Source organism: Cebidichthys violaceus, unplaced genomic scaffold (genome assembly GCF_023349555.1).
Source record: "Cebidichthys violaceus isolate CVI_PGR_0920_01 unplaced genomic scaffold, fCebVio1.0.p SCAF_41, whole genome shotgun sequence".
Taxonomy (NCBI): domain Eukaryota; kingdom Metazoa; phylum Chordata; class Actinopteri; order Perciformes; family Stichaeidae; genus Cebidichthys; species Cebidichthys violaceus.
The window spans coordinates 1,037,651-1,062,189 of record NW_027176606.1 but is presented as its reverse complement, the minus strand read 5'-3'; the positions used below and the strand labels follow the sequence as shown (position 1 = coordinate 1,062,189).

The 24,539-nt window shown below is 35.4% G+C and overlaps 1 protein-coding gene across 2 annotated transcripts in view; it reads right to left on the bottom strand.

Annotated features, from left to right (window-relative positions):
* actn3b (actinin alpha 3b) overlaps nt 1–24,539 on the bottom strand; it is a 53,527-nt gene that overhangs the window by 6,674 nt on the left and 22,314 nt on the right. For both annotated transcript variants that reach the window (XM_068728226.1, XM_068728225.1), the window contains 10 exons: nt 23,558–23,672; nt 23,125–23,244; nt 22,561–22,647; nt 21,618–21,705; nt 21,286–21,364; nt 20,951–21,032; nt 20,374–20,459; nt 20,146–20,238; nt 19,455–19,685; nt 19,040–19,187 (listed from right to left, as the gene is read on the bottom strand). In XM_068728226.1, coding sequence (XP_068584327.1) covers nt 19,040–19,187; nt 19,455–19,685; nt 20,146–20,238; nt 20,374–20,459; nt 20,951–21,032; nt 21,286–21,364; nt 21,618–21,705; nt 22,561–22,647; nt 23,125–23,244; nt 23,558–23,672 — 1,129 coding nt within the window. The remainder of the gene's footprint in view (nt 1–19,039; nt 19,188–19,454; nt 19,686–20,145; nt 20,239–20,373; nt 20,460–20,950; nt 21,033–21,285; nt 21,365–21,617; nt 21,706–22,560; nt 22,648–23,124; nt 23,245–23,557; nt 23,673–24,539) is intronic.

Genomic DNA, 24,539 nt, shown 5'->3' with positions numbered 1-24,539 from the left:
TTTCGACAGGCTATACTATGACTGTTTTCGACAGGCTATACTATGACTGTTTTCGACATAATATACTATAACTGTTTTTTGACTTTTTTCGACATGCTATACTATGACCGTTTTTTCACTTTTTTCGACAGGCTATACTATGACTGTTTTCGACATCATATACTATGACTGTTTTCGACAGGCTATACTATGACTGTTTTCGACATCATATACTATGACTGTTTTCGACATAATATACTATGACTGTTTTTTGACTTTTTTTGACATGCTATACTATGACCGTTTTTCAATTTTTTCGACATGCTATACCATGACCGTTTAAAAAAAATTTCAACATGCTATACTATGACTGTTTTTGACAGGGTATACTATGACTGTTTTCGACATAATATACTATGACTGTTTTTTGACTTTTTTTGACATGCTATACTATGACCGTTTTTCACTTTTTTTGACAGGCTACACTATGACTGTTTTCGACATAATATACTATGACTGTTGTTTGCCTTTTTTCGACAGGCTATACCATGACTGTTTTCGACAAAATAAACTGACCGTTTTTGACTTTTTTCGACATGCTATACTATGACTGTTTTTGACAGGCTATACTATGACTGTTTTCGACATAATATACTATGACTGTTTTTTGACTTTTTTCGACGTGCTATACTATGACCGTTTTTGACTTTTTTCGACATGCTATACTATGACCGTTTTTGACTTTTTTCGACATGCTCATGCTATATAGTATGTCGAAAAAATAGTATGCTATCATAGTATATAGCATGTCGAAAAAAATAAAGTCATAAAAAAGTCATAGTACAGCATGTCGAAAAAATCATGAAAAATCATAAAAAAGTCATATTATAGCATGTCGAAAAAATCATAAAAAGTCATAGTATAGTATGTCAAAAAAAATCGTAAAAAGTCATAGTACAGCATGTCGAAAAAATCATGAAAAATCATAAAAAAGTCATAGTATAGCATGTCGAAAAAATCATAAAAAGTAATAAAACTTTGTCTTTGGATCTCCCTGTAGCATTTTATTATCCCCATTAATTGACTTTTCATGACTGAGTGCCTATTTAAGGAGCCAGCATATGGAAATATAGCTGCAAACTTAAAACAAAATGTATTTTCCATTTCACCTCCGCATTAAATTGGAGCTGTAACTGTAACTAACAGCCCGAGCACTGGTAACAACGTAATTCCTGAGTCAGCCGTCCAACAAATGGACCTCTAACTCAGCCACTGACTGCCAGGCCTGCTCTCCTCTGGGAGGCGCTACAGGAATCTCCATTCCAGAACCAGCAGGCTCAGGGACGGCTTCGTCCCCTAAGCTGTCACCTTGCTGTGATGGCTGTCCTCGCCACCCTCACATCACCTTCCAGGACAGAACCCGCCATTCTTAAATGGACGAGAGCTTTGTCCCTTCTGCAGTAGCAGCCCTGAACGATCTGCCTCGCTAACATGTTGGTGAACTGAGATGAATGAATGTGTGCATGAAGACTGTGTTCAGGGTATTTCTGTGTGTTGCTGTGCATCTATCTGAATATGCCTGTGTACTAACTGTGGAAAAAATACCCTCTGGGACAATGAATCTCAATAAATGAAATATGATCATGTATAATGACAAGTAGAGTATTCAAATATATACTGCTGTCTACTCTTCCTATTGTAACTATAGAGTATTCATTATTTTACTGCAATCTGCCCTTTATACTTGTACCTGAATTGCCTTCCATGTTCATACTACTCGTAGTGATGTAATGTTTTCATACCTTTACTGTCTATTCATTCCATATGTTTATGTTGTTTATCTTTAAGTTACTCTGCACATAAGGATGTAACCAGAATGTACCTGAACTCTGTACAATGGAAGTAAAGTTGAATCTAACCCCCCAAAAATATCCTGAATTGCTTTCATATTACAATTATCAAAAAATCATAAAAAAAATCATAGTATAGCATGTCGAAAAAATCATGAAAAATCATAAAAAAGTCATAAAAAAGTCATAGTATAGCATATTGAAAAAAATCATAGTATAGCAATTCAAAAACAATCATAAAAAGTCATAGTATAGCATGTCGCTAAAAATAAAAAGTCATAAGAAAAAGTCAGTGTAGAAAGTCGAAAAAAAATGAAAAACGGTCATAGTATATTATGTCGAAAACAGTCATAGTATAGCCTGTCGAAAACAGTCATAGTATAGCATGTCGAAAAAAGTGAAAAACGGTTATAGTATAGCCTGTCGAAAAAAGTCAAAAACGGTCAAAGTATAGCCTGTCGAAAAAAGTCAAAAACGGTCATAGTATAGCCTGTCGAAAAAAGTGAAAAACGGTCATAGTATATTATGTTAAAAACAGTCATAGTATAGCCTGTCGAAAACAGTCATAGTGTAGGCTGTCGAAAAAAGTGAAAAACGGTCGTAGCATAGCCTGTCGAAAAAAGTCAAAAAAAGTCATAGGATATTATGTCAAAAACAGTCATAGTATAGCCTGTCGAAAACAGTCATAGTGTAGGCTGTCGAAAAAACTGAAAAACGGTCATAGTATAGCCTGTCGTAAAAATTTAAAAACGGTCATAGTATAGCATGTCAAAAAAAGTCAAAAAACAGTCATAGTATATTATGTTGAAAACTATCATAGTATAGCATGTCGAAAACAGTCATAGTATAGCCTGTCGAAAAAAGTGAAAAACGGTCATAGTATAACATGTTGAAAAAATTGAAAAAACGGTCATAGTATAGCATGTCGAAAAAAGTCAAAAAACAGTCATAGGATATTATGTCAAAAACAGTCATAGTATAGCCTGTCGAAAACAGTCATAGTATAGCCTGTCGAAAAAAGTGAAAAATGGTCATAATATAGCATGTCGAAAAAATTGAAAAACGGTCATAGTATAGCATGTCGAAAAAAGTCAAAAAACAGTCATAGTATATTATGTCGAAAACAGTCATAGTATAGCCTGTCGAAAACAGTCATAGTATAGCCAGTTGAAAAAAGTGAAAAACGGTCATAGTATAGCATGTCGAAAAAAGTCAAAAAACAGTCATAATATATTATGTCGAAAACAGTCATAGTATAGCCTGTCGAAAACAGTCATAGTATAGCCTGTCGAAAACAGTCATAGTATAGCCAGTTGAAAAAAGTGAAAAACGGTCATAGTATAGCATGTCGAAAAAAGTCAAAAAACAGTCATAGTATATTATGTCGAAAACAGTCATAGTATAGCCTGTCGAAAACAGTCATAGTATAGCCTGTCGAAAACAGTCATAGTATAGCCAGTTGAAAAAAGTGAAAAACGGTCATAGTATAGCATGTCGAAAAAAGTCAAAAAACAGTCATAGTATATTATGTCGAAAACAGTCATAGTATAGCCTGTCGAAAACAGTCATAGTATAGCCTGTCGAAAAAAATAAAAAAAGTCATAGTATAGCATGTCGAAAAAAGTCAAAAAACAGTCATAGTATATTATGTCGAAAACAGTCATAGTATAGCCTGTCGAAAACAGTCATAGTATAGCCAGTTGAAAAAAGTGAAAAACGGTCATAGTATAGCATGTCGAAAAAAGTGAAAAACGGTCATAGTATATTATGTCGAAAACAGTCATAGTATAGCCTGTCGAAAACAGTCATAGTATAGCCTGTCGAAAAAAATAAAAAAAGGTCATAGTATAGCATGTCGAAAAAAGTCAAAAAACAGTCATAGTATATTATGTCGAAAACAGTCATAGTATAGCCTGTCGAAAAAAGTGAAAAACGGTCATTGTAAAGTATGTTGAAAAAATTAAAAAACGGCCATAGGATAGCCTGTCGAAAACAGTAATAGTATAGCATGTTGAAAAAATTTAAAAACGGTCATAGTATAGCATGTCGAAAAAAGTCAAAAAACAGTCATAGTATATTATGTTGAAAACTATCATAGTATATTATGTCGAAAACAGTCATAGTATAGCCTGTCGAAAAAAGTGAAAAACGGTGATCGTATAGCATGTCGAAAAAAGTCAAAAAACAGTCATAGTATATTATGTCGAAAACAGTCGTAGGATAGCCTGTCGAAAAAAGTGAAAAACGGTCAAAGTATAGCATGTCGAAAAAAGTCAAAAAACGGTCATTGTAAAGTATGTTGAAAAAATTAAAAAACGGCCATAGGATAGCCTGTCGAAAACAGTAATAGTATAGCATGTTGAAAAAATTTAAAAACGGTCATAGTATAGCATGTCGAAAAAAGTGAAAAACGGTCATAGTATATTATGTCGAAAACAGTCATAGTATAGCCTGTCGAAAACAGTCATAGTATAGCCTGTCGAAAACAGTCATAGTATAGCCAGTTGAAAAAAGTGAAAAACGGTCATAGTATAGCATGTCGAAAAAAGTCAAAAAACAGTCATAGTATATTATGTCGAAAACAGTCATAGTATAGCCTGTCGAAAACAGTCATAGTATAGCCTGTCGAAAAAAATAAAAAAAGTCATAGTATAGCATGTCGAAAAAAGTCAAAAAACAGTCATAGTATATTATGTCGAAAACAGTCATAGTATAGCCTGTCGAAAACAGTCATAGTATAGCCAGTTGAAAAAAGTGAAAAACGGTCATAGTATAGCATGTCGAAAAAAGTCAAAAAACAGTCATAGTATATTATGTCGAAAACAGTCATAGTATAGCCTGTCGAAAACAGTCATAGTATAGCCTGTCGAAAACAGTCATAGTATAGCCAGTTGAAAAAAGTGAAAAACGGTCATAGTATAGCATGTCGAAAAAAGTGAAAAACGGTCATAGTATATTATGTCGAAAACAGTCATAGTATAGCCTGTCGAAAACAGTCATAGTATAGCCTGTCGAAAAAAATAAAAAAAGGTCATAGTATAGCATGTCGAAAAAAGTCAAAAAACAGTCATAGTATATTATGTCGAAAACAGTCATAGTATAGCCTGTCGAAAAAAGTGAAAAACGGTCATTGTAAAGTATGTTGAAAAAATTAAAAAACGGCCATAGGATAGCCTGTCAAAAACAGTAATAGTATAGCATGTTGAAAAAATTTAAAAACGGTCATAGTATAGCATGTCGAAAAAAGTCAAAAAACAGTCATAGTATATTATGTTGAAAACTATCATAGTATATTATGTCGAAAACAGTCATAGTATAGCCTGTCGAAAAAAGTGAAAAACGGTGATCGTATAGCATGTCGAAAAAAGTCAAAAAACAGTCATAGTATATTATGTCGAAAACAGTCGTAGGATAGCCTGTCGAAAAAAGTGAAAAACGGTCAAAGTATAGCATGTCGAAAAAAGTCAAAAAACGGTCATTGTAAAGTATGTTGAAAAAATTAAAAAACGGCCATAGGATAGCCTGTCGAAAACAGTAATAGTATAGCATGTTGAAAAAATTTAAAAATGGTCATAGTATAGCATGTCGAAAAAAGTGAAAAACGGTCATAGTATATTATGTCGAAAACAGTCATAGTATAGCCTGTTTAAAATAGTCATAGTATAGCCTGTCAAAAAAAGTGAAAAACGGTCATTGTAAAGTATGTTGAAAAAATTGAAAAACGGTCATAGGATAGCCTGTCGAAAACAGTCATAGTATAGCCTGTCGAAAAAAGTGAAAAACGGTCAAAGTATAGCATGTCGAAAAAAGTCAAAAAACTGTCATAGTATATTATGTCGAAAACAGTCATAGCATAGCCTGTTTAAAACAGTCATAGTATAGCCTGTCAAAAAAAGTGAAAAACGGTCATAGTATAGCATGTCGAAAAAGTTTAAAAATGGTCATAGTATATTATGTTGAAAACAGTCATAGTATAGCCTGTCGAAAACAGTCATAGTGTAGGCTGTCGAAAAAAGTGAAGAACGGTCATAGTATAGCATGTCGAAAAAAGTCAAAAAACAGTCATAGTATATTATGTCGAAAACAGTCATAGTATAGCCTGTCAAAAACAGTCATAGTATAGCCAGTTGAAAAAAGTGAAAAACGGTCATAGTATAGCATGTCGAAAAAAGTCAAAAAACAGTCATAGTATATTATGTCGAAAACAGTCATAGTATAGCCTGTCGAAAACAGTCATAGTATAGCCAGTTGAAAAAAGTGAAAAACGGTCATAGTATAGCATGTCAAAAAAAGTGAAAAACGGTCATAGTATATTATGTCGAAAACAGTCATAGTATAGCCTGTCGAAAAAAGTGAAAAACGGTCATTGTAAAGTATGTTGAAAAAATTTAAAAACGGTCATAGTATAGCATGTCGAAAAAAGTCAAAAAACAGTCATAGTATATTATGTTGAAAACTATCATAGTATATTATGTCGAAAACAGTCATAGTATAGCCTGTCGAAAAAAGTGAAAAACGGTGATCGTATAGCATGTCGAAAAAAGTAAAAAAACAGTCATAGTATATTATGTCGAAAACAGTCGTAGGATAGCCTGTCGAAAACAGTCATAGTATAGCATGTCGAAAAAAGTGAAAAACGGTCATAGTATATTATGTCGAAAACAGTCATAGTATAGCCTGTTTAAAATAGTCATAGTATAGCCTGTCAAAAAAAGTGAAAAACGGTCATTGTAAAGTATGTTGAAAAAATTGAAAAACGGTCATAGGATAGCCTGTCGAAAACAGTCATAGTATAGCCTGTCGAAAAAAGTGAAAAACGGTCAAAGTATAGCATGTCGAAAAAAGTCAAAAAACTGTCATAGTATATTATGTCGAAAACAGTCATAGCATAGCCTGTTTAAAACAGTCATAGTATAGCCTGTCGAAAAAAGTGAAAAACGGTCATAGTATAGCATGTCGAAAAAGTTTAAAAATGGTCATAGTATATTATGTCGAAAACAGTCATAGTATAGCCTGTCGAAAACAGTCATAGTGTAGGCTGTCGAAAAAAGTGAAGAACGGTCATAGCATAGCCTGTCGAAAAAAGTAAAAAAAAAGTCATAGGACATTATGTCAAAAACAGTCATAGTATAGCCTGTCGAAAACAGTCATAGTGTAGGCTGTCGAAAAAAGTCAAAAAACAGTCATCGTATATTATGTCGAAAACAGTCATAGGATAGCCTGTCGAAAACAGTCATAGTATAGCATGTCGAAAAAAGTGAAAAACGGTCAAAGTATAGCCTGTCGAAAAAAGTCAAAAACGGTCATAGTATAGCCTGTCGAAAAAAGTGAAAAACGGTCATAGTATATTATGTTAAAAACAGTCATAGTATAGCCTGTCGAAAACAGTCATAGTGTAGGCTGTCGAAAAAAGTGAAAAACGGTCATAGTATAGCCTGTCGTAAAAATTTAAAAACGGTCATAGTATAGCATGTCAAAAAAAGTCAAAAAACAGTCATAGTATATTATGTTGAAAACTATCATAGTATAGCATGTCGAAAACAGTCATAGTATAGCCTGTCGAAAAAAGTGAAAAACGGTCATAGTATTGCATGTCAAAAAAATAAAAAAATGGTCATAGTATAGCATGTCTAAAAACGTCAAAAAACAGTCATAGTATATTATGTCAAAAACAGTCATAGTATAGCCTGTCGAAAAAAGTGAAAAACGGTCATAGTATAACATGTTGAAAAAATTGAAAAAACGGTCATAGTATAGCATGTCGAAAAAAGTCAAAAAACTGTCATAGTATATTATGTCGAAAACAGTCATAGCATAGCCTGTTTAAAACAGTCATAGTATAGCCTGTCGAAAAAAGTGAAAAACGGTCATAGTATAGCATGTCGAAAAAGTTTAAAAATGGTCATAGTATATTATGTCGAAAACAGTCATAGTATAGCCTGTCGAAAACAGTCATAGTGTAGCCTGTTGAAAAAAGTAAAAAAAAAGGACATAGTATAGCATGTCGAAAAAAGTGAAAAACGGTCAAAGTATAGCATGTCGAAAAAAGTCAAAAAACAGTCATAGTATATTATGTCGAAAACAGTCATAGTATAGCCTGTCGAAAAAAGTCAAAAACAGTCATAGTATAGCCTGTCGAAAACAGTCATAGTGTAGGCTGTCGAAAAAAGTGAAAAACGGTCATAGTATAGCCTGTCGAAAAAATTTAAAAACGGTCATAGTATAGGCTGTCGAAAAAAGTGAAAAACGGTCATAGTATATTATGTCAAAAACAGTCATAGTATAGCCTGTCGAAAACAGTCATAGTGTAGGCTGTCGAAAAAAGTGAAGAACGGTCATAGCATAGCCTGTCGAAAAAAGTAAAAAAAAAGTCATAGGATATTATGTCAAAAACAGTCATAGTATAGCCTGTCGAAAACAGTCATAGTGTAGGCTGTCGAAAAAAGTGAAAAACGGTCATAGTATAGCATGTCGAAAAAAGTCAAAAAACAGTCATAATATATTATGTCGAAAACAGTCATAGTATAGCCTGTCGAAAACAGTCATAGTATAGCCTGTCGAAAACAGTCATAGTATAGCCAGTTGAAAAAAGTGAAAAACGGTCATAGTATAGCATGTCGAAAAAAGTCAAAAAACAGTCATAGTATATTATGTCGAAAACAGTCATAGTATAGCCTGTCGAAAACAGTCATAGTATAGCCTGTCGAAAACAGTCATAGTATAGCCAGTTGAAAAAAGTGAAAAACGGTCATAGTATAGCATGTCGAAAAAAGTCAAAAAACAGTCATAGTATATTATGTCGAAAACAGTCATAGTATAGCCTGTCGAAAACAGTCATAGTATAGCCTGTCGAAAAAAATAAAAAAAGTCATAGTATAGCATGTCGAAAAAAGTCAAAAAACAGTCATAGTATATTATGTCGAAAACAGTCATAGTATAGCCTGTCGAAAACAGTCATAGTATAGCCAGTTGAAAAAAGTGAAAAACGGTCATAGTATAGCATGTCGAAAAAAGTGAAAAACGGTCATAGTATATTATGTCGAAAACAGTCATAGTATAGCCTGTCGAAAACAGTCATAGTATAGCCTGTCGAAAAAAATAAAAAAAGGTCATAGTATAGCATGTCGAAAAAAGTCAAAAAACAGTCATAGTATATTATGTCGAAAACAGTCATAGTATAGCCTGTCGAAAAAAGTGAAAAACGGTCATTGTAAAGTATGTTGAAAAAATTAAAAAACGGCCATAGGATAGCCTGTCGAAAACAGTAATAGTATAGCATGTTGAAAAAATTTAAAAACGGTCATAGTATAGCATGTCGAAAAAAGTCAAAAAACAGTCATAGTATATTATGTTGAAAACTATCATAGTATATTATGTCGAAAACAGTCATAGTATAGCCTGTCGAAAAAAGTGAAAAACGGTGATCGTATAGCATGTCGAAAAAAGTCAAAAAACAGTCATAGTATATTATGTCGAAAACAGTCGTAGGATAGCCTGTCGAAAAAAGTGAAAAACGGTCAAAGTATAGCATGTCGAAAAAAGTCAAAAAACGGTCATTGTAAAGTATGTTGAAAAAATTAAAAAACGGCCATAGGATAGCCTGTCGAAAACAGTAATAGTATAGCATGTTGAAAAAATTTAAAAACGGTCATAGTATAGCATGTCGAAAAAAGTGAAAAACGGTCATAGTATATTATGTCGAAAACAGTCATAGTATAGCCTGTCGAAAACAGTCATAGTATAGCCTGTCGAAAACAGTCATAGTATAGCCAGTTGAAAAAAGTGAAAAACGGTCATAGTATAGCATGTCGAAAAAAGTCAAAAAACAGTCATAGTATATTATGTCGAAAACAGTCATAGTATAGCCTGTCGAAAACAGTCATAGTATAGCCTGTCGAAAAAAATAAAAAAAGTCATAGTATAGCATGTCGAAAAAAGTCAAAAAACAGTCATAGTATATTATGTCGAAAACAGTCATAGTATAGCCTGTCGAAAACAGTCATAGTATAGCCAGTTGAAAAAAGTGAAAAACGGTCATAGTATAGCATGTCGAAAAAAGTCAAAAAACAGTCATAGTATATTATGTCGAAAACAGTCATAGTATAGCCTGTCGAAAACAGTCATAGTATAGCCTGTCGAAAACAGTCATAGTATAGCCAGTTGAAAAAAGTGAAAAACGGTCATAGTATAGCATGTCGAAAAAAGTGAAAAACGGTCATAGTATATTATGTCGAAAACAGTCATAGTATAGCCTGTCGAAAACAGTCATAGTATAGCCTGTCGAAAAAAATAAAAAAAGGTCATAGTATAGCATGTCGAAAAAAGTCAAAAAACAGTCATAGTATATTATGTCGAAAACAGTCATAGTATAGCCTGTCGAAAAAAGTGAAAAACGGTCATTGTAAAGTATGTTGAAAAAATTAAAAAACGGCCATAGGATAGCCTGTCGAAAACAGTAATAGTATAGCATGTTGAAAAAATTTAAAAACGGTCATAGTATAGCATGTCGAAAAAAGTCAAAAAACAGTCATAGTATATTATGTTGAAAACTATCATAGTATATTATGTCGAAAACAGTCATAGTATAGCCTGTCGAAAAAAGTGAAAAACGGTGATCGTATAGCATGTCGAAAAAAGTCAAAAAACAGTCATAGTATATTATGTCGAAAACAGTCGTAGGATAGCCTGTCGAAAAAAGTGAAAAACGGTCAAAGTATAGCATGTCGAAAAAAGTCAAAAAACGGTCATTGTAAAGTATGTTGAAAAAATTAAAAAACGGCCATAGGATAGCCTGTCGAAAACAGTAATAGTATAGCATGTTGAAAAAATTTAAAAACGGTCATAGTATAGCATGTCGAAAAAAGTGAAAAACGGTCATAGTATATTATGTCGAAAACAGTCATAGTATAGCCTGTTTAAAATAGTCATAGTATAGCCTGTCAAAAAAAGTGAAAAACGGTCATTGTAAAGTATGTTGAAAAAATTGAAAAACGGTCATAGGATAGCCTGTCGAAAACAGTCATAGTATAGCCTGTCGAAAAAAGTGAAAAACGGTCATAGTATAGCATGTCGAAAAAAGTCAAAAAACAGTCATAGTATATTATGTTGAAAACTATCATAGTATATTATGTCGAAAACAGTCATAGTATAGCCTGTCGAAAAAAGTGAAAAACGGTGATCGTATAGCATGTCGAAAAAAGTCAAAAAACAGTCATAGTATATTATGTCGAAAACAGTCGTAGGATAGCCTGTCGAAAAAAGTGAAAAACGGTCAAAGTATAGCATGTCGAAAAAAGTCAAAAAACGGTCATTGTAAAGTATGTTGAAAAAATTAAAAAACGGCCATAGGATAGCCTGTCGAAAACAGTAATAGTATAGCATGTTGAAAAAATTTAAAAACGGTCATAGTATAGCATGTCGAAAAAAGTGAAAAACGGTCATAGTATATTATGTCGAAAACAGTCATAGTATAGCCTGTCGAAAACAGTCATAGTATAGCCTGTCGAAAACAGTCATAGTATAGCCAGTTGAAAAAAGTGAAAAACGGTCATAGTATAGCATGTCGAAAAAAGTCAAAAAACAGTCATAGTATATTATGTCGAAAACAGTCATAGTATAGCCTGTCGAAAACAGTCATAGTATAGCCTGTCGAAAAAAATAAAAAAAGTCATAGTATAGCATGTCGAAAAAAGTCAAAAAACAGTCATAGTATATTATGTCGAAAACAGTCATAGTATAGCCTGTCGAAAACAGTCATAGTATAGCCAGTTGAAAAAAGTGAAAAACGGTCATAGTATAGCATGTCGAAAAAAGTCAAAAAACAGTCATAGTATATTATGTCGAAAACAGTCATAGTATAGCCTGTCGAAAACAGTCATAGTATAGCCTGTCGAAAACAGTCATAGTATAGCCAGTTGAAAAAAGTGAAAAACGGTCATAGTATAGCATGTCGAAAAAAGTGAAAAACGGTCATAGTATATTATGTCGAAAACAGTCATAGTATAGCCTGTCGAAAACAGTCATAGTATAGCCTGTCGAAAAAAATAAAAAAAGGTCATAGTATAGCATGTCGAAAAAAGTCAAAAAACAGTCATAGTATATTATGTCGAAAACAGTCATAGTATAGCCTGTCGAAAAAAGTGAAAAACGGTCATTGTAAAGTATGTTGAAAAAATTAAAAAACGGCCATAGGATAGCCTGTCGAAAACAGTAATAGTATAGCATGTTGAAAAAATTTAAAAACGGTCATAGTATAGCATGTCGAAAAAAGTCAAAAAACAGTCATAGTATATTATGTTGAAAACTATCATAGTATATTATGTCGAAAACAGTCATAGTATAGCCTGTCGAAAAAAGTGAAAAACGGTGATCGTATAGCATGTCGAAAAAAGTCAAAAAACAGTCATAGTATATTATGTCGAAAACAGTCGTAGGATAGCCTGTCGAAAAAAGTGAAAAACGGTCAAAGTATAGCATGTCGAAAAAAGTCAAAAAACGGTCATTGTAAAGTATGTTGAAAAAATTAAAAAACGGCCATAGGATAGCCTGTCGAAAACAGTAATAGTATAGCATGTTGAAAAAATTTAAAAACGGTCATAGTATAGCATGTCGAAAAAAGTGAAAAACGGTCATAGTATATTATGTCGAAAACAGTCATAGTATAGCCTGTTTAAAATAGTCATAGTATAGCCTGTCAAAAAAAGTGAAAAACGGTCATTGTAAAGTATGTTGAAAAAATTGAAAAACGGTCATAGGATAGCCTGTCGAAAACAGTCATAGTATAGCCTGTCGAAAAAAGTGAAAAACGGTCAAAGTATAGCATGTCGAAAAAAGTCAAAAAACTGTCATAGTATATTATGTCGAAAACAGTCATAGCATAGCCTGTTTAAAACAGTCATAGTATAGCCTGTCAAAAAAAGTGAAAAACGGTCATAGTATAGCATGTCGAAAAAGTTTAAAAATGGTCATAGTATATTATGTTGAAAACAGTCATAGTATAGCCTGTCGAAAACAGTCATAGTGTAGGCTGTCGAAAAAAGTGAAGAACGGTCATAGTATAGCATGTCGAAAAAAGTCAAAAAACAGTCATAGTATATTATGTCGAAAACAGTCATAGTATAGCCTGTCAAAAACAGTCATAGTATAGCCAGTTGAAAAAAGTGAAAAACGGTCATAGTATAGCATGTCGAAAAAAGTCAAAAAACAGTCATAGTATATTATGTCGAAAACAGTCATAGTATAGCCTGTCGAAAACAGTCATAGTATAGCCAGTTGAAAAAAGTGAAAAACGGTCATAGTATAGCATGTCAAAAAAAGTGAAAAACGGTCATAGTATATTATGTCGAAAACAGTCATAGTATAGCCTGTCGAAAAAAGTGAAAAACGGTCATTGTAAAGTATGTTGAAAAAATTTAAAAACGGTCATAGTATAGCATGTCGAAAAAAGTCAAAAAACAGTCATAGTATATTATGTTGAAAACTATCATAGTATATTATGTCGAAAACAGTCATAGTATAGCCTGTCGAAAAAAGTGAAAAACGGTGATCGTATAGCATGTCGAAAAAAGTAAAAAAACAGTCATAGTATATTATGTCGAAAACAGTCGTAGGATAGCCTGTCGAAAACAGTCATAGTATAGCATGTCGAAAAAAGTGAAAAACGGTCATAGTATATTATGTCGAAAACAGTCATAGTATAGCCTGTTTAAAATAGTCATAGTATAGCCTGTCAAAAAAAGTGAAAAACGGTCATTGTAAAGTATGTTGAAAAAATTGAAAAACGGTCATAGGATAGCCTGTCGAAAACAGTCATAGTATAGCCTGTCGAAAAAAGTGAAAAACGGTCAAAGTATAGCATGTCGAAAAAAGTCAAAAAACTGTCATAGTATATTATGTCGAAAACAGTCATAGCATAGCCTGTTTAAAACAGTCATAGTATAGCCTGTCGAAAAAAGTGAAAAACGGTCATAGTATAGCATGTCGAAAAAGTTTAAAAATGGTCATAGTATATTATGTCGAAAACAGTCATAGTATAGCCTGTCGAAAACAGTCATAGTGTAGGCTGTCGAAAAAAGTGAAGAACGGTCATAGCATAGCCTGTCGAAAAAAGTAAAAAAAAAGTCATAGGACATTATGTCAAAAACAGTCATAGTATAGCCTGTCGAAAACAGTCATAGTGTAGGCTGTCGAAAAAAGTCAAAAAACAGTCATCGTATATTATGTCGAAAACAGTCATAGGATAGCCTGTCGAAAACAGTCATAGTATAGCATGTCGAAAAAAGTGAAAAACGGTCAAAGTATAGCCTGTCGAAAAAAGTCAAAAACGGTCATAGTATAGCCTGTCGAAAAAAGTGAAAAACGGTCATAGTATATTATGTTAAAAACAGTCATAGTATAGCCTGTCGAAAACAGTCATAGTGTAGGCTGTCGAAAAAAGTGAAAAACGGTCATAGTATAGCCTGTCGTAAAAATTTAAAAACGGTCATAGTATAGCATGTCAAAAAAAGTCAAAAAACAGTCATAGTATATTATGTTGAAAACTATCATAGTATAGCATGTCGAAAACAGTCATAGTATAGCCTGTCGAAAAAAGTGAAAAACGGTCATAGTATTGCATGTCAAAAAAATAAAAAAATGGTCATAGTATAGCATGTCTAAAAACGTCAAAAAACAGTCATAGTATATTATGTCGAAAACAGTCATAGTATAGCCTGTCGAAAAAAGTGAAAAACGGTCATAGTATAACATGTTGAAAAAATTGAAAAAACGGTCATAGTATAGCATGTCGAAAAAAGTCAAAAAACTGTCATAGTATATTATGTCGAAAACAGTCATAGCATAGCCTGTTTAAAACAGTCATAGTATAGCCTGTCGAAAAAAGTGAAAAACGGTCATAGTATAGCATGTCGAAAAAGTTTAAAAATGGTCATAGTATATTATGTCGAAAACAGTCATAGTATAGCCTGTCGAAAACAGTCATAGTGTAGCCTGTTGAAAAAAGTAAAAAAAAAGGACATAGTATAGCATGTCGAAAAAAGTGAAAAACGGTCAAAGTATAGCATGTCGAAAAAAGTCAAAAAACAGTCATAGTATATTATGTCGAAAACAGTCATAGTATAGCCTGTCGAAAAAAGTCAAAAACAGTCATAGTATAGCCTGTCGAAAACAGTCATAGTGTAGGCTGTCGAAAAAAGTGAAAAACGGTCATAGTATAGCCTGTCGAAAAAATTTAAAAACGGTCATAGTATAGGCTGTCGAAAAAAGTGAAAAACGGTCATAGTATATTATGTCAAAAACAGTCATAGTATAGCCTGTCGAAAACAGTCATAGTGTAGGCTGTCGAAAAAAGTGAAGAACGGTCATAGCATAGCCTGTCGAAAAAAGTAAAAAAAAAGTCATAGGATATTATGTCAAAAACAGTCATAGTATAGCCTGTCGAAAACAGTCATAGTGTAGGCTGTCGAAAAAAGTGAAAAACGGTCATAGTATAGCCTGTCGAAAATTTTTTAAAACGGTCATAGTATAGCATGTCGAAAAAAAGTCAAAAAACAGTCATAGTATATTATGTTGAAAACTATCATAGTATAGCATGTCGAAAACAGTCATAGTATAGCCTGTCGAAAAAAGTGAAAAGCGGTCATAGTATATTATGTCAAAAACAGTCATAGTATAGCCTGTTGAAAACAGTCATAGTATAGCCTGTTGATAACAGTCATAGTATAGCCTGTCTAAAACAGTCATATTATAGCATGTCGAAAAAAGTCAAAAAACAGTCATAGTATATTATGTCGAAAACAGTAATAGTATAGCATGTCGAAAAAAATTTAAAACGGTCATAGTATATTATGTTGAAAACTATCATAGTATAGCATGTCGAAAACAGTCATAGTATAGCCTGTCGAAAAAAGTGAAAAACGGTCATAGTATTGCATGTCAAAAAAATAAAAAAATGGTCATAGTATAGCATGTCGAAAAACGTCAAAAAACAGTCATAGTATATTATGTCGAAAACAGTCATAATATAGCCAGTCGAAAACAGTCATAGTATAGCCTGTCGAAAAAAGTGAAAAATGGTCATAGTATAGCATGTCGAAAAAAGTCAAAAAACAGTCATAGGATATTATGTCAAAAACAGTCATAGTATAGCCTGTCGAAAACAGTCATAGTTTTGCCTGTCGAAAACAGTCATAGTATAGCCTGTCGAAAAAAATAAAAAAGGTCATAGTATAGCATGTCGAAAAAAGTCAAAAAACAGTCATAGTATATTATGTCGAAAACAGTGATAGTATAGCCTGTTTAAAACAGTCATAAAATTGCCTGTCGAAAAAAGTGAAAAACAGTCATTGTAAAGTATGTCGAAAAAATTGAAAAACGGCCATAGGATAGCATGTCGAAAACAGTAATAGTATAGCATGTCGAAAAAAAATTTAAAACGGTCATAGTATAGCATGTCGAAAAAAGTAAAAAAACAGTCATAGTATATTATGTTGAAAACTATCATAGTATAGCATGTCGAAAACAGTCATAGTATAGCCTGTCGAAAAAAGTGAAAAACGGTTATAGTATTGCATGTCAAAAAAATAAAAAAATGGTCATAGTATAGCATGTCGAAAAACGTCAAAAAACAGTCATAGTATATTATGTCGAAAACAGTCATAGTATAGCCTGTCGAAAACAGTCATAGTATAGCCTGCCGAAAAAAGTGAAAAACGGTCATCGTATAGCATGTCGAAAAAAGTCAAAAAACAGTCATAGTATATTATGTCGAAAACAGTCATAGGATAGCCTGTCGAAAACAGTCATAGTATAGCATGTCGAAAAAGTGAAAAACAGTCATAGTATAGCCTGTCGAAAAAAGTGAAAAACGGTCATTGTAATGTATGTTGAAAAAGAAAAAAACGGTCATAGTATAGCATGTCAAAAAATGTCAAAAAACAGTCATAGTATATTATGTCGAAAACAGTGATAGAATAGCCTGTTTAAAACAGTCATAATATAGCCTGTCGAAAAAAGTGAAAAACAGTCATAGTATAGCCTGTCGAAAAAAGTGAAAAACGGTCAAAGTATAGCATGTCGAAAAAAGTCAAAAAACAGTCATCGTATATTATGTCGAAAACAGTCATAGTATAGCCTGTCAAAAACAGTCATAGTGTAGCCTGTCGAAAACAGTGAAAAACGGTCATAGTATAGCATGTCGAAAAAAGTCAAAAAACAGTCATAGTATATTATGTCGAAAACAGTCATAGTATAGCCTGTAGAAAACAGTCATAGTGTAGCCTGTCAAAAAAAGTGAAAAACGGTAATAGTATAGCATGTCGAAAAAATTGAAAAAAGATCATAGTATATTATGTCAAAAACAGTGATAGAATAGCCTGTTTAAAACAGTCATAGTATAGCTTGTCGAAAAATGTGAAAAAAGTCATAGGATAGCCTGTCGAAAACAGTCATAGTCTAGCCTGTCGAAAACAGTCATAGTATAGCCTGTCGAAAAAAGTGAAAAACGGTCAAAGTATAGCATGTCGAAAAAAGTCAAAAAACAGTCATAGTATATTATGTGGAAAACAGTCATAGCATAGCCTGTTTAAAACAGTCATAGTATAGCCTGTCGAAAAAAGTGAAAAACGGTCATAGTATAGCATGTCGAAAAAATGTAAAAATGGTCATAGTATAGCATGTCGAAAAAAGTCAAAAAACAGTCATAGTATATTATGTCGAAAACAGTCATAGTATAGCCTGTCGAAAACAGTCATAGTATAGCCTGTCGAAAAAAGTGAAAAACAGTCATAGTATAGCATGTCGAAAAAAGTCAAAAAACAGTCATCGTATATTATGTCAAAAACAGTCATAGTATAGCCTGTCGAAAAAAGTCATAGTATAGCCTGTCGAAAAAAGTGAAAAACGGTCATAGTATAGCATGTCGATAAAAGTCAAAAAACAGTCATAGTATATTATGTCGAAAACAGTCATAGTACAGCTTGTTTAAAAAAATTTAAAACGGTCATAGTATAGCATGTCGAAAAAAGTAAAAAAACAGTCATAGTATATTATGTCGAAAACAGTCATAGTATAGCCTGTCGAAAAAAGTGAAAAACGGTCATAAAATATTATGTCGAAAACAGTCAAAAAACAGTCATATTATATTATGTCGAAAACAGTCATAGAATAGCATGTTGAAAAAATTGAAAAACGGTCATAGTATATAGCATGTCGAAAACAGTCATAGTATAGCCTGTCGAAAAAAGTGAAAAACGTTCATAGTATAGCCTGTCTAAAAAATCGTGAAAAATCATAAAAAAGTCATAGTATAGCACATCGAAAAAAATTAAACGTCATAAAAAAGTCGTAGTATAGCATGTCGAAAAAAATCATAAAAAGTAATAAAAATAAGTCATAGTATAGCATGTCGAAAAAAATCATGAACAGTAATAAAAACGTCATAGTATAGCATGTTGAAAAAAAACATAAAAAGTCATGTTGAAAAAAATCATTAAAAAAATCACAAAAAGTCATAGTATAGCATGTCGAAAAAATCATACAAAATTCTAAAAAAGTCATAGTATAGCATGTCAAAAAAATCATACAAAATTCTAAAAAAGTCATAGTATAGCATGTCAAAAAAATCATACAAAATTCTAAAAAAGTCATAGTATAGCATGTCGAAAAAAATCATAAAAAGTCATAAAAAATGTCATAGTATAGCATGTCGAAAAAAGTCATAAAAAAAGTTATTTTACTCTTTTCGACATGCAATACTATAAATCTTTTTGACTTGCTACTATGACTTTTTCATTAATTTCACTATGGAAATCTTTCTTGTATAATCTTTTGACGTTCCATACTAGGGGTTTCCACGTTAGCAAAATTGAGTGCTCTACAGGAAAAGTGCACACATATAACAAAATATCTGTTCAAAATATCTTCCAAATGAAACGGCCGTCCTCAGAAATCGTGAACATTATCTAAATGTTCATTATCTGAGTCCTCTAGCCGTCATGCAACCAGAGGCTTTCTGACAGTTGTCCTTCCTGACCCGTCGGACGCTTCTTAGGGGTGTGCAGTTTGACTCAGTAGACTGAGTAGTGTGTTAAATGTAAGCTAAAATGAAAGCATTGAATAATAAAAAATAAAAAAAAGAGTTCAACACACGTACGTACGAACATGACCCCGGTTTCCTGTCGCTTACGTTCGTCACAACTTTCTGTCATCCCTACCTCCGGTCCAGGACTCGTGCATTGAGCACTTCTGCTTGAACTTCTCAGCCAGGTGGTCGAGTCTCTCCAAGCGGCGGATCTCGGTCAGCAGCCACTCCTCGTAGCCCTTCTCCACCTGCTCCAGACCCTTCCAGGCATTGGCAATATCCTGGCGGAGAGAGAGGCTTCATCATCGTTGTATTTAGAATACAAGGATTTCTAAAATTGATACATTTTTGAGGGGATTGAGAGTTCATGATGTGAATAAAGAAACGTCTGCCTTGAGTAGACTTTGATATCTGTATTTCAGTTTATAGTTGCATCTATGTAACCAAGCTCAAGATGTTCTGAGCTCTTCCACTTTTCCTTTCCTGGACAAAAAAAGAAATCTACAATCCAACAACAACACTCCGAGATGAAAATGTGTCCCGCTCACCGACACCATCTTGCCCTCGGACGGCATGAAAGCGGGCCTGTTGCTGAGCCTCAGCTTGGTCTGCAGGGTGTTGAAGTTGATCTCCAGCTGGCACTTCTCCTGCACGCGGGGCGGCTTGTGGATGCGGCGGTAGTCTCGGAAGTCCTCCAGCTTCTGCTGCATGGCGCGCATGGTCTGCTCCGCCGTGCGGTTCTCCAGCCAGGGGATGGTGCGGCGGATCCACTCCAGCAGCTACAGCGGGAAGGGAAATAAAGTGAAGCTTCTTCTTGTCTGTATTATTACGTTTTATATCCTGTGTATATATATATATTGTTCTACTGTCCTAGAACTGTACTATACTTTGTCTTAATACTAGGAGGAATATGTCTCAGTTGGCCCCAATCCTGGCTTTGATATCCAGATCCATGGAATTTAGGAAACAACACTTACATTGATCATAACAGTTCACATATATATCAATTAACTGCATTTCTGTATATTGCAAATACATATTGTCCTTGGCCGTTTCTGTGACTGTAACACTTTCACTTATCTCTTTTTAGAGACGTGTCGTGTGACGTCAGTGCGAGGATCAGAAACTTGGGAGAAAAGCATCGATTTGAAGCTGGCGGAGCATTAAGGTGTCGTCTAGAGGAGGAGGACGAGCGGGACAGACTGAGCGTGGGAGGAAACGGTTGCAGCGGTTTCTCACCTCGCTGGCCAGCTTCTCGTACTCCTCCATGAGCTTCTCGTTCTCCTGGTTCACGGCCAGCACCTTGCAGATACGGTTGGCGGCTGTCTCGGCCTGAGGGACGGAGGGAGGAACGAATAATGTGCATTTTACAGCGTCACGTCTCCGCTGGTTTGAACCAAGCAACGCTCCAAAATACTAAAACCAGAGAATATATTACTACGACATGAAAACAAAATACCATCTGACCTGCTCAGCGCCGGCAAAAGCGTGGTAGAAGCAGGACACATAGGTCATGATGGCCTTCTCATCAGGCTTGGGTGTGTTCACAATATCTGAGAGGAAGAAATAACAACGTTAACATATTTTTAAAAGCCATCCCTGGTGAGGAAAAAGCACTAACGAAGTCAAACTATTATTATTAATATTATTATACCTAATGTGTCATTTATCTTGTCACCTTAATATTTTGTAAAGCAGTTTTGTTATATTTTTTATTATTATTAAAAAAATAAAATGATTTATGATATCTGTCGATCCTTTCTTCATTGTAAAATGTTCCTCATTTGATAATAAAATGACAGAATATATATTTAGGAACATTATGATTGACTGATGTATCTATGAGTCATTTGAGTGACCTTCAGTACTTCAATAGATGCTTTTAAAGTGATTTATGCACAATTTTCTCAATACTGATGGTTGAATTTTAAGTCCGGAGGGCCTCTCGTCCTCGTACTTTCTGCAGAGGTTATCAGTGCGTGTCAGCGCTAACACACGAGTTCCTGCAGAGGTTTGTCTTCAGATCGTTGTCTCAAAGTCTCACCTTCAGCGTCAAGCATCTTGGGGATGTCCAGGAACTTCTCAGCCACCTCGAAAGCAGTGTTCAGGTTACCAATGGGGTCGTCCTGCAGGCACACACAACTACTGTCAGACACGCACTGCACCGCCAATCAGACAAGAATCACGACAACGGACGTTGTCATGGTCCACACATGTTCACAGTACGTCGCAAAGACACCGAGTACTGAAATAAAAGATGTATGAAGACATAAAAAAAAGAAAGACTGATTGTCAATCTTCATAATTCAGTGTGAAGAAAGCAAACAAAGCAAAATGAGAAGAGGAAGAAAGGATCAATAGGGAGGGAGGACAGGGCACCTTTCTCAGTTTGGAGTAGTCAATGAGGTCAGGTCTGTGTCTGTGGATGAGGGCGCACAGAGCCAGGCCGTCCTTCCAACTGAGCCACGAGAAGAGGTGGAGGACCGCACGAAAGAAAAGTGGGGAGAAAAAAAAAGGAGGTTTTCAGAGAAGACTCGTGAGACAAAAGGGTGAAGAAGGAATATGAAACAGGACCAGGAAGGGTGTTAAATGTACGGGGGAGGACGTTAACGTGGGAAGACAGGGAGTAAAAAGACAGGGTGAAACATTGAATCAAAAGAAAGACGGCTGCACTTCCCTGTTAACGCCACAGTTCGGCGTTGGAGACCCACCTGATGTGGAAGTTCTGCACGTTGACGTTCCTGTAGGGGGCAGTCTTCCTCTGGCACCACAGCAGCAGACCCTCCTTAGCAGAGGTCTCTGGAGAAGGTGAGCGTTAGAAAGAAAACATTTGATTCCAGCATTATTATGTAAAAAAAAAAAAGAAAAAAAGAAAAAGAAAATAAGGAGGGGAACAGGGTCTTTGAAAAGTGGATGAATAATGTAAATAACCCGACGCGGTTCGGATCAAGACCTGGTGTGTAAAGAGGAGGAGGACTTTGTCTATAGCTGATCTATTCGCCCGTTAACAGAACACAAATTTTAAAGTGTTAAAGGCTGTGGTGCAGATATCGTTCGCTGCTCTAGAGGAGAGAAGACGCCTTATGAGAGGTGAGAGGGAGGCTGACGGCTGGAGGAAGTCAAGCATACGTGACAGCAGAAGATATTGAGGAGCAGCAGCAATAAAAAGGGAGTTAAAGAAGATGGAGGTGAGGGTCAGAGGTGCGAGGAAGGTCCCAGACTTTATAAACTATAACTCGTCGGGAGCTAAAGCTGCCCGGCGACACGAGCGGTCTTTAAAGTGACACGAGGCGCAGACCAAGTTCAGGGAAATTTGTAGGACGGACTGAATCATATAATCTGATTTACTGCACACCGTCGCGTCACAGTGAATACACAGGAGGAGAATCTGAGAGGACGCTGAGCTGAGATTCTGCAAAGCCTGCAAAGCGTGTAGAATATGAACGTGTTGTTGGGATGTTTGAGGTGTGAAATGTCTCGACTTAGAAGTAAAACAGATTAAAGTACCTCGTTTTACAAAAACCAAAGAGCTTGAATGACATTTAAACACAGAAACATGCAGCTTTGAGTTGTGTTTTTAATGTTAAGTTAGGTGTTTTATTTTACACACACACACACATACACACACACACACACACACACACACACACACACCTTCCACAGAGATGTCCTGGATGGCAAAGCGCAGGATGATGGTCCAGATCATACCAAGAGTCATCTTCACGTTACCGTCAACAATTTCTGTAAACACACACACACACACACATTATTAATCATGGCATAATAAAAGACATAGAAGTTCTGCGTCTTGCTATTGAAGCGAGGCTTTTGGAGGCTGTTGCTGTTGAGACAAATTGAATTTCACGCGGCCTGAAGGCTCACAAGGAATCTTGGATGTAATGAGAGTGAAGGAAATGTGAGTGAAGCCAAGTCACAGGAAGATTCACCGACTGTGTTTAAGAGACTGAACTGAGTAAACTCATCAGATCCAGAGGAGTGACAGAACCATGTGGAGTGAATTAAAACGTTTGTGGATTGCAGCTCGCTCTCCTGCCGCCGCCTCGTCTCGTCTGAATTCTCATGACGCTGTGAACTTCACCATCTGGTGCTCAAAAAATACCTCCAAGAAATGCAAATATGGTGCGACCTCCGCATATTAATTGAAAGAGGAGGGTAAAATCGGAAGCAGAGGGAGGGAAAGCGTTTTGTTATTCTCACCCTCAGCACCGATGGACACCAGCTTCACTCCCTTGCTGCAGATGAAGTCCAGAGCTTTGTTCACGTTGGCGATCTTGTGGAAACGCATCTTGCCTTTGTCGGGTTTGGGCAGCCTCTCACCTGAAAAAAAGAAGAAAATACATTCATTACGGCTGAAACAATTATTTGTTGAAGTTGAATATTTTCTGGCTCCGGCTTCAAATGTAAAGATCTGCTGATTTTATACATCTAAAAATGGTGATGGACTTTTAATTTTACTGCCAAACAATTACCTGGTTAAAGTAACCATTCAGCATAAGTATGGTATAATACAGTATATAATCTACAATGACTCAGTCACAACACATGTGTGTGTGTGTGTGTGTGTGTGTGTGTGTGTGTGTGTGTGTGTGTGTGTGTGTGTGTGTGTGTGTGTGTGTTGATGAAAATCCACCTGATATGACCTCCAGCAGCAGCATGAGTTTAAGGCCATTTCTAAAATCTTCTTCAATGTTCTCAATCTGTGTCCCGGCCTTCCTCAAGTGGGAGTTACACCAAGCTGTGAAGGTCTGAGAGAGAGAGAGAGAGAGAGAGAGAGAGAGAGAGAGAGAGAGAGAGAGAGAGAGAGAGAGAGAGAGAGAGAGAGAGGGAGGGAGAGAGAGAGAGACACAGAGAGAGAGAGAGAGAGAGAGAGAGAGAGAGGGAGGGAGGGAGAGAGAGAGAGACACAGAGAGAGAGAGAGAGAGAGAGAGAGCGAGAGAGAGAGATTGAGAGAGAGAGAGAGAGAGAGAGAGAAGATGGAGAGAGAGAGAGACAGAGAGAGAGAGAGAGAGAGAGAGAGAGAGAGAGAGAGAGAGACGAGAGAGAGAGTGGGTTACACTGTCACCTTTCTAACTGTATGACAAACACATTGACAGACACTGACAGCGAACACTATGACTATACCTGCCACACACACACACACAAGAATATAGCCTGTAACTAACACACACATACTTTACACACACACACACACACACACACACACACACACACACACACACAGCTTGACGGTTCCCGTTAGAGAGCCGGGTCAGAACTGCTTGGCAATGCAGGAACTGTCCACTTGAATGTGTGACATTTGTATCTCGTGGCTGCTGACGGTGAGAGCGCCGCACACAGGGACACGTTTGAGTCACGTTTGACTGTCGACTCCACAGTCCTGAACAAGATGGAACCGACTCCTGGTTTATTTCATTATTTAGTCTACTTGAATGTTTGTCTTTTTTTGGAGAATCGTCCCATTCCTGTGGGAATCACCAGATGAACACAAAGTCACTTTGACACCGCAAGGGTATTAAAACATCAAACATATGAGTGAACCAATGCTTCTTTCTTTTTTTTTATCGGATTCTATGTTCTGGTAACGAAGAAAAACAGACAAACCTAAAGAAATG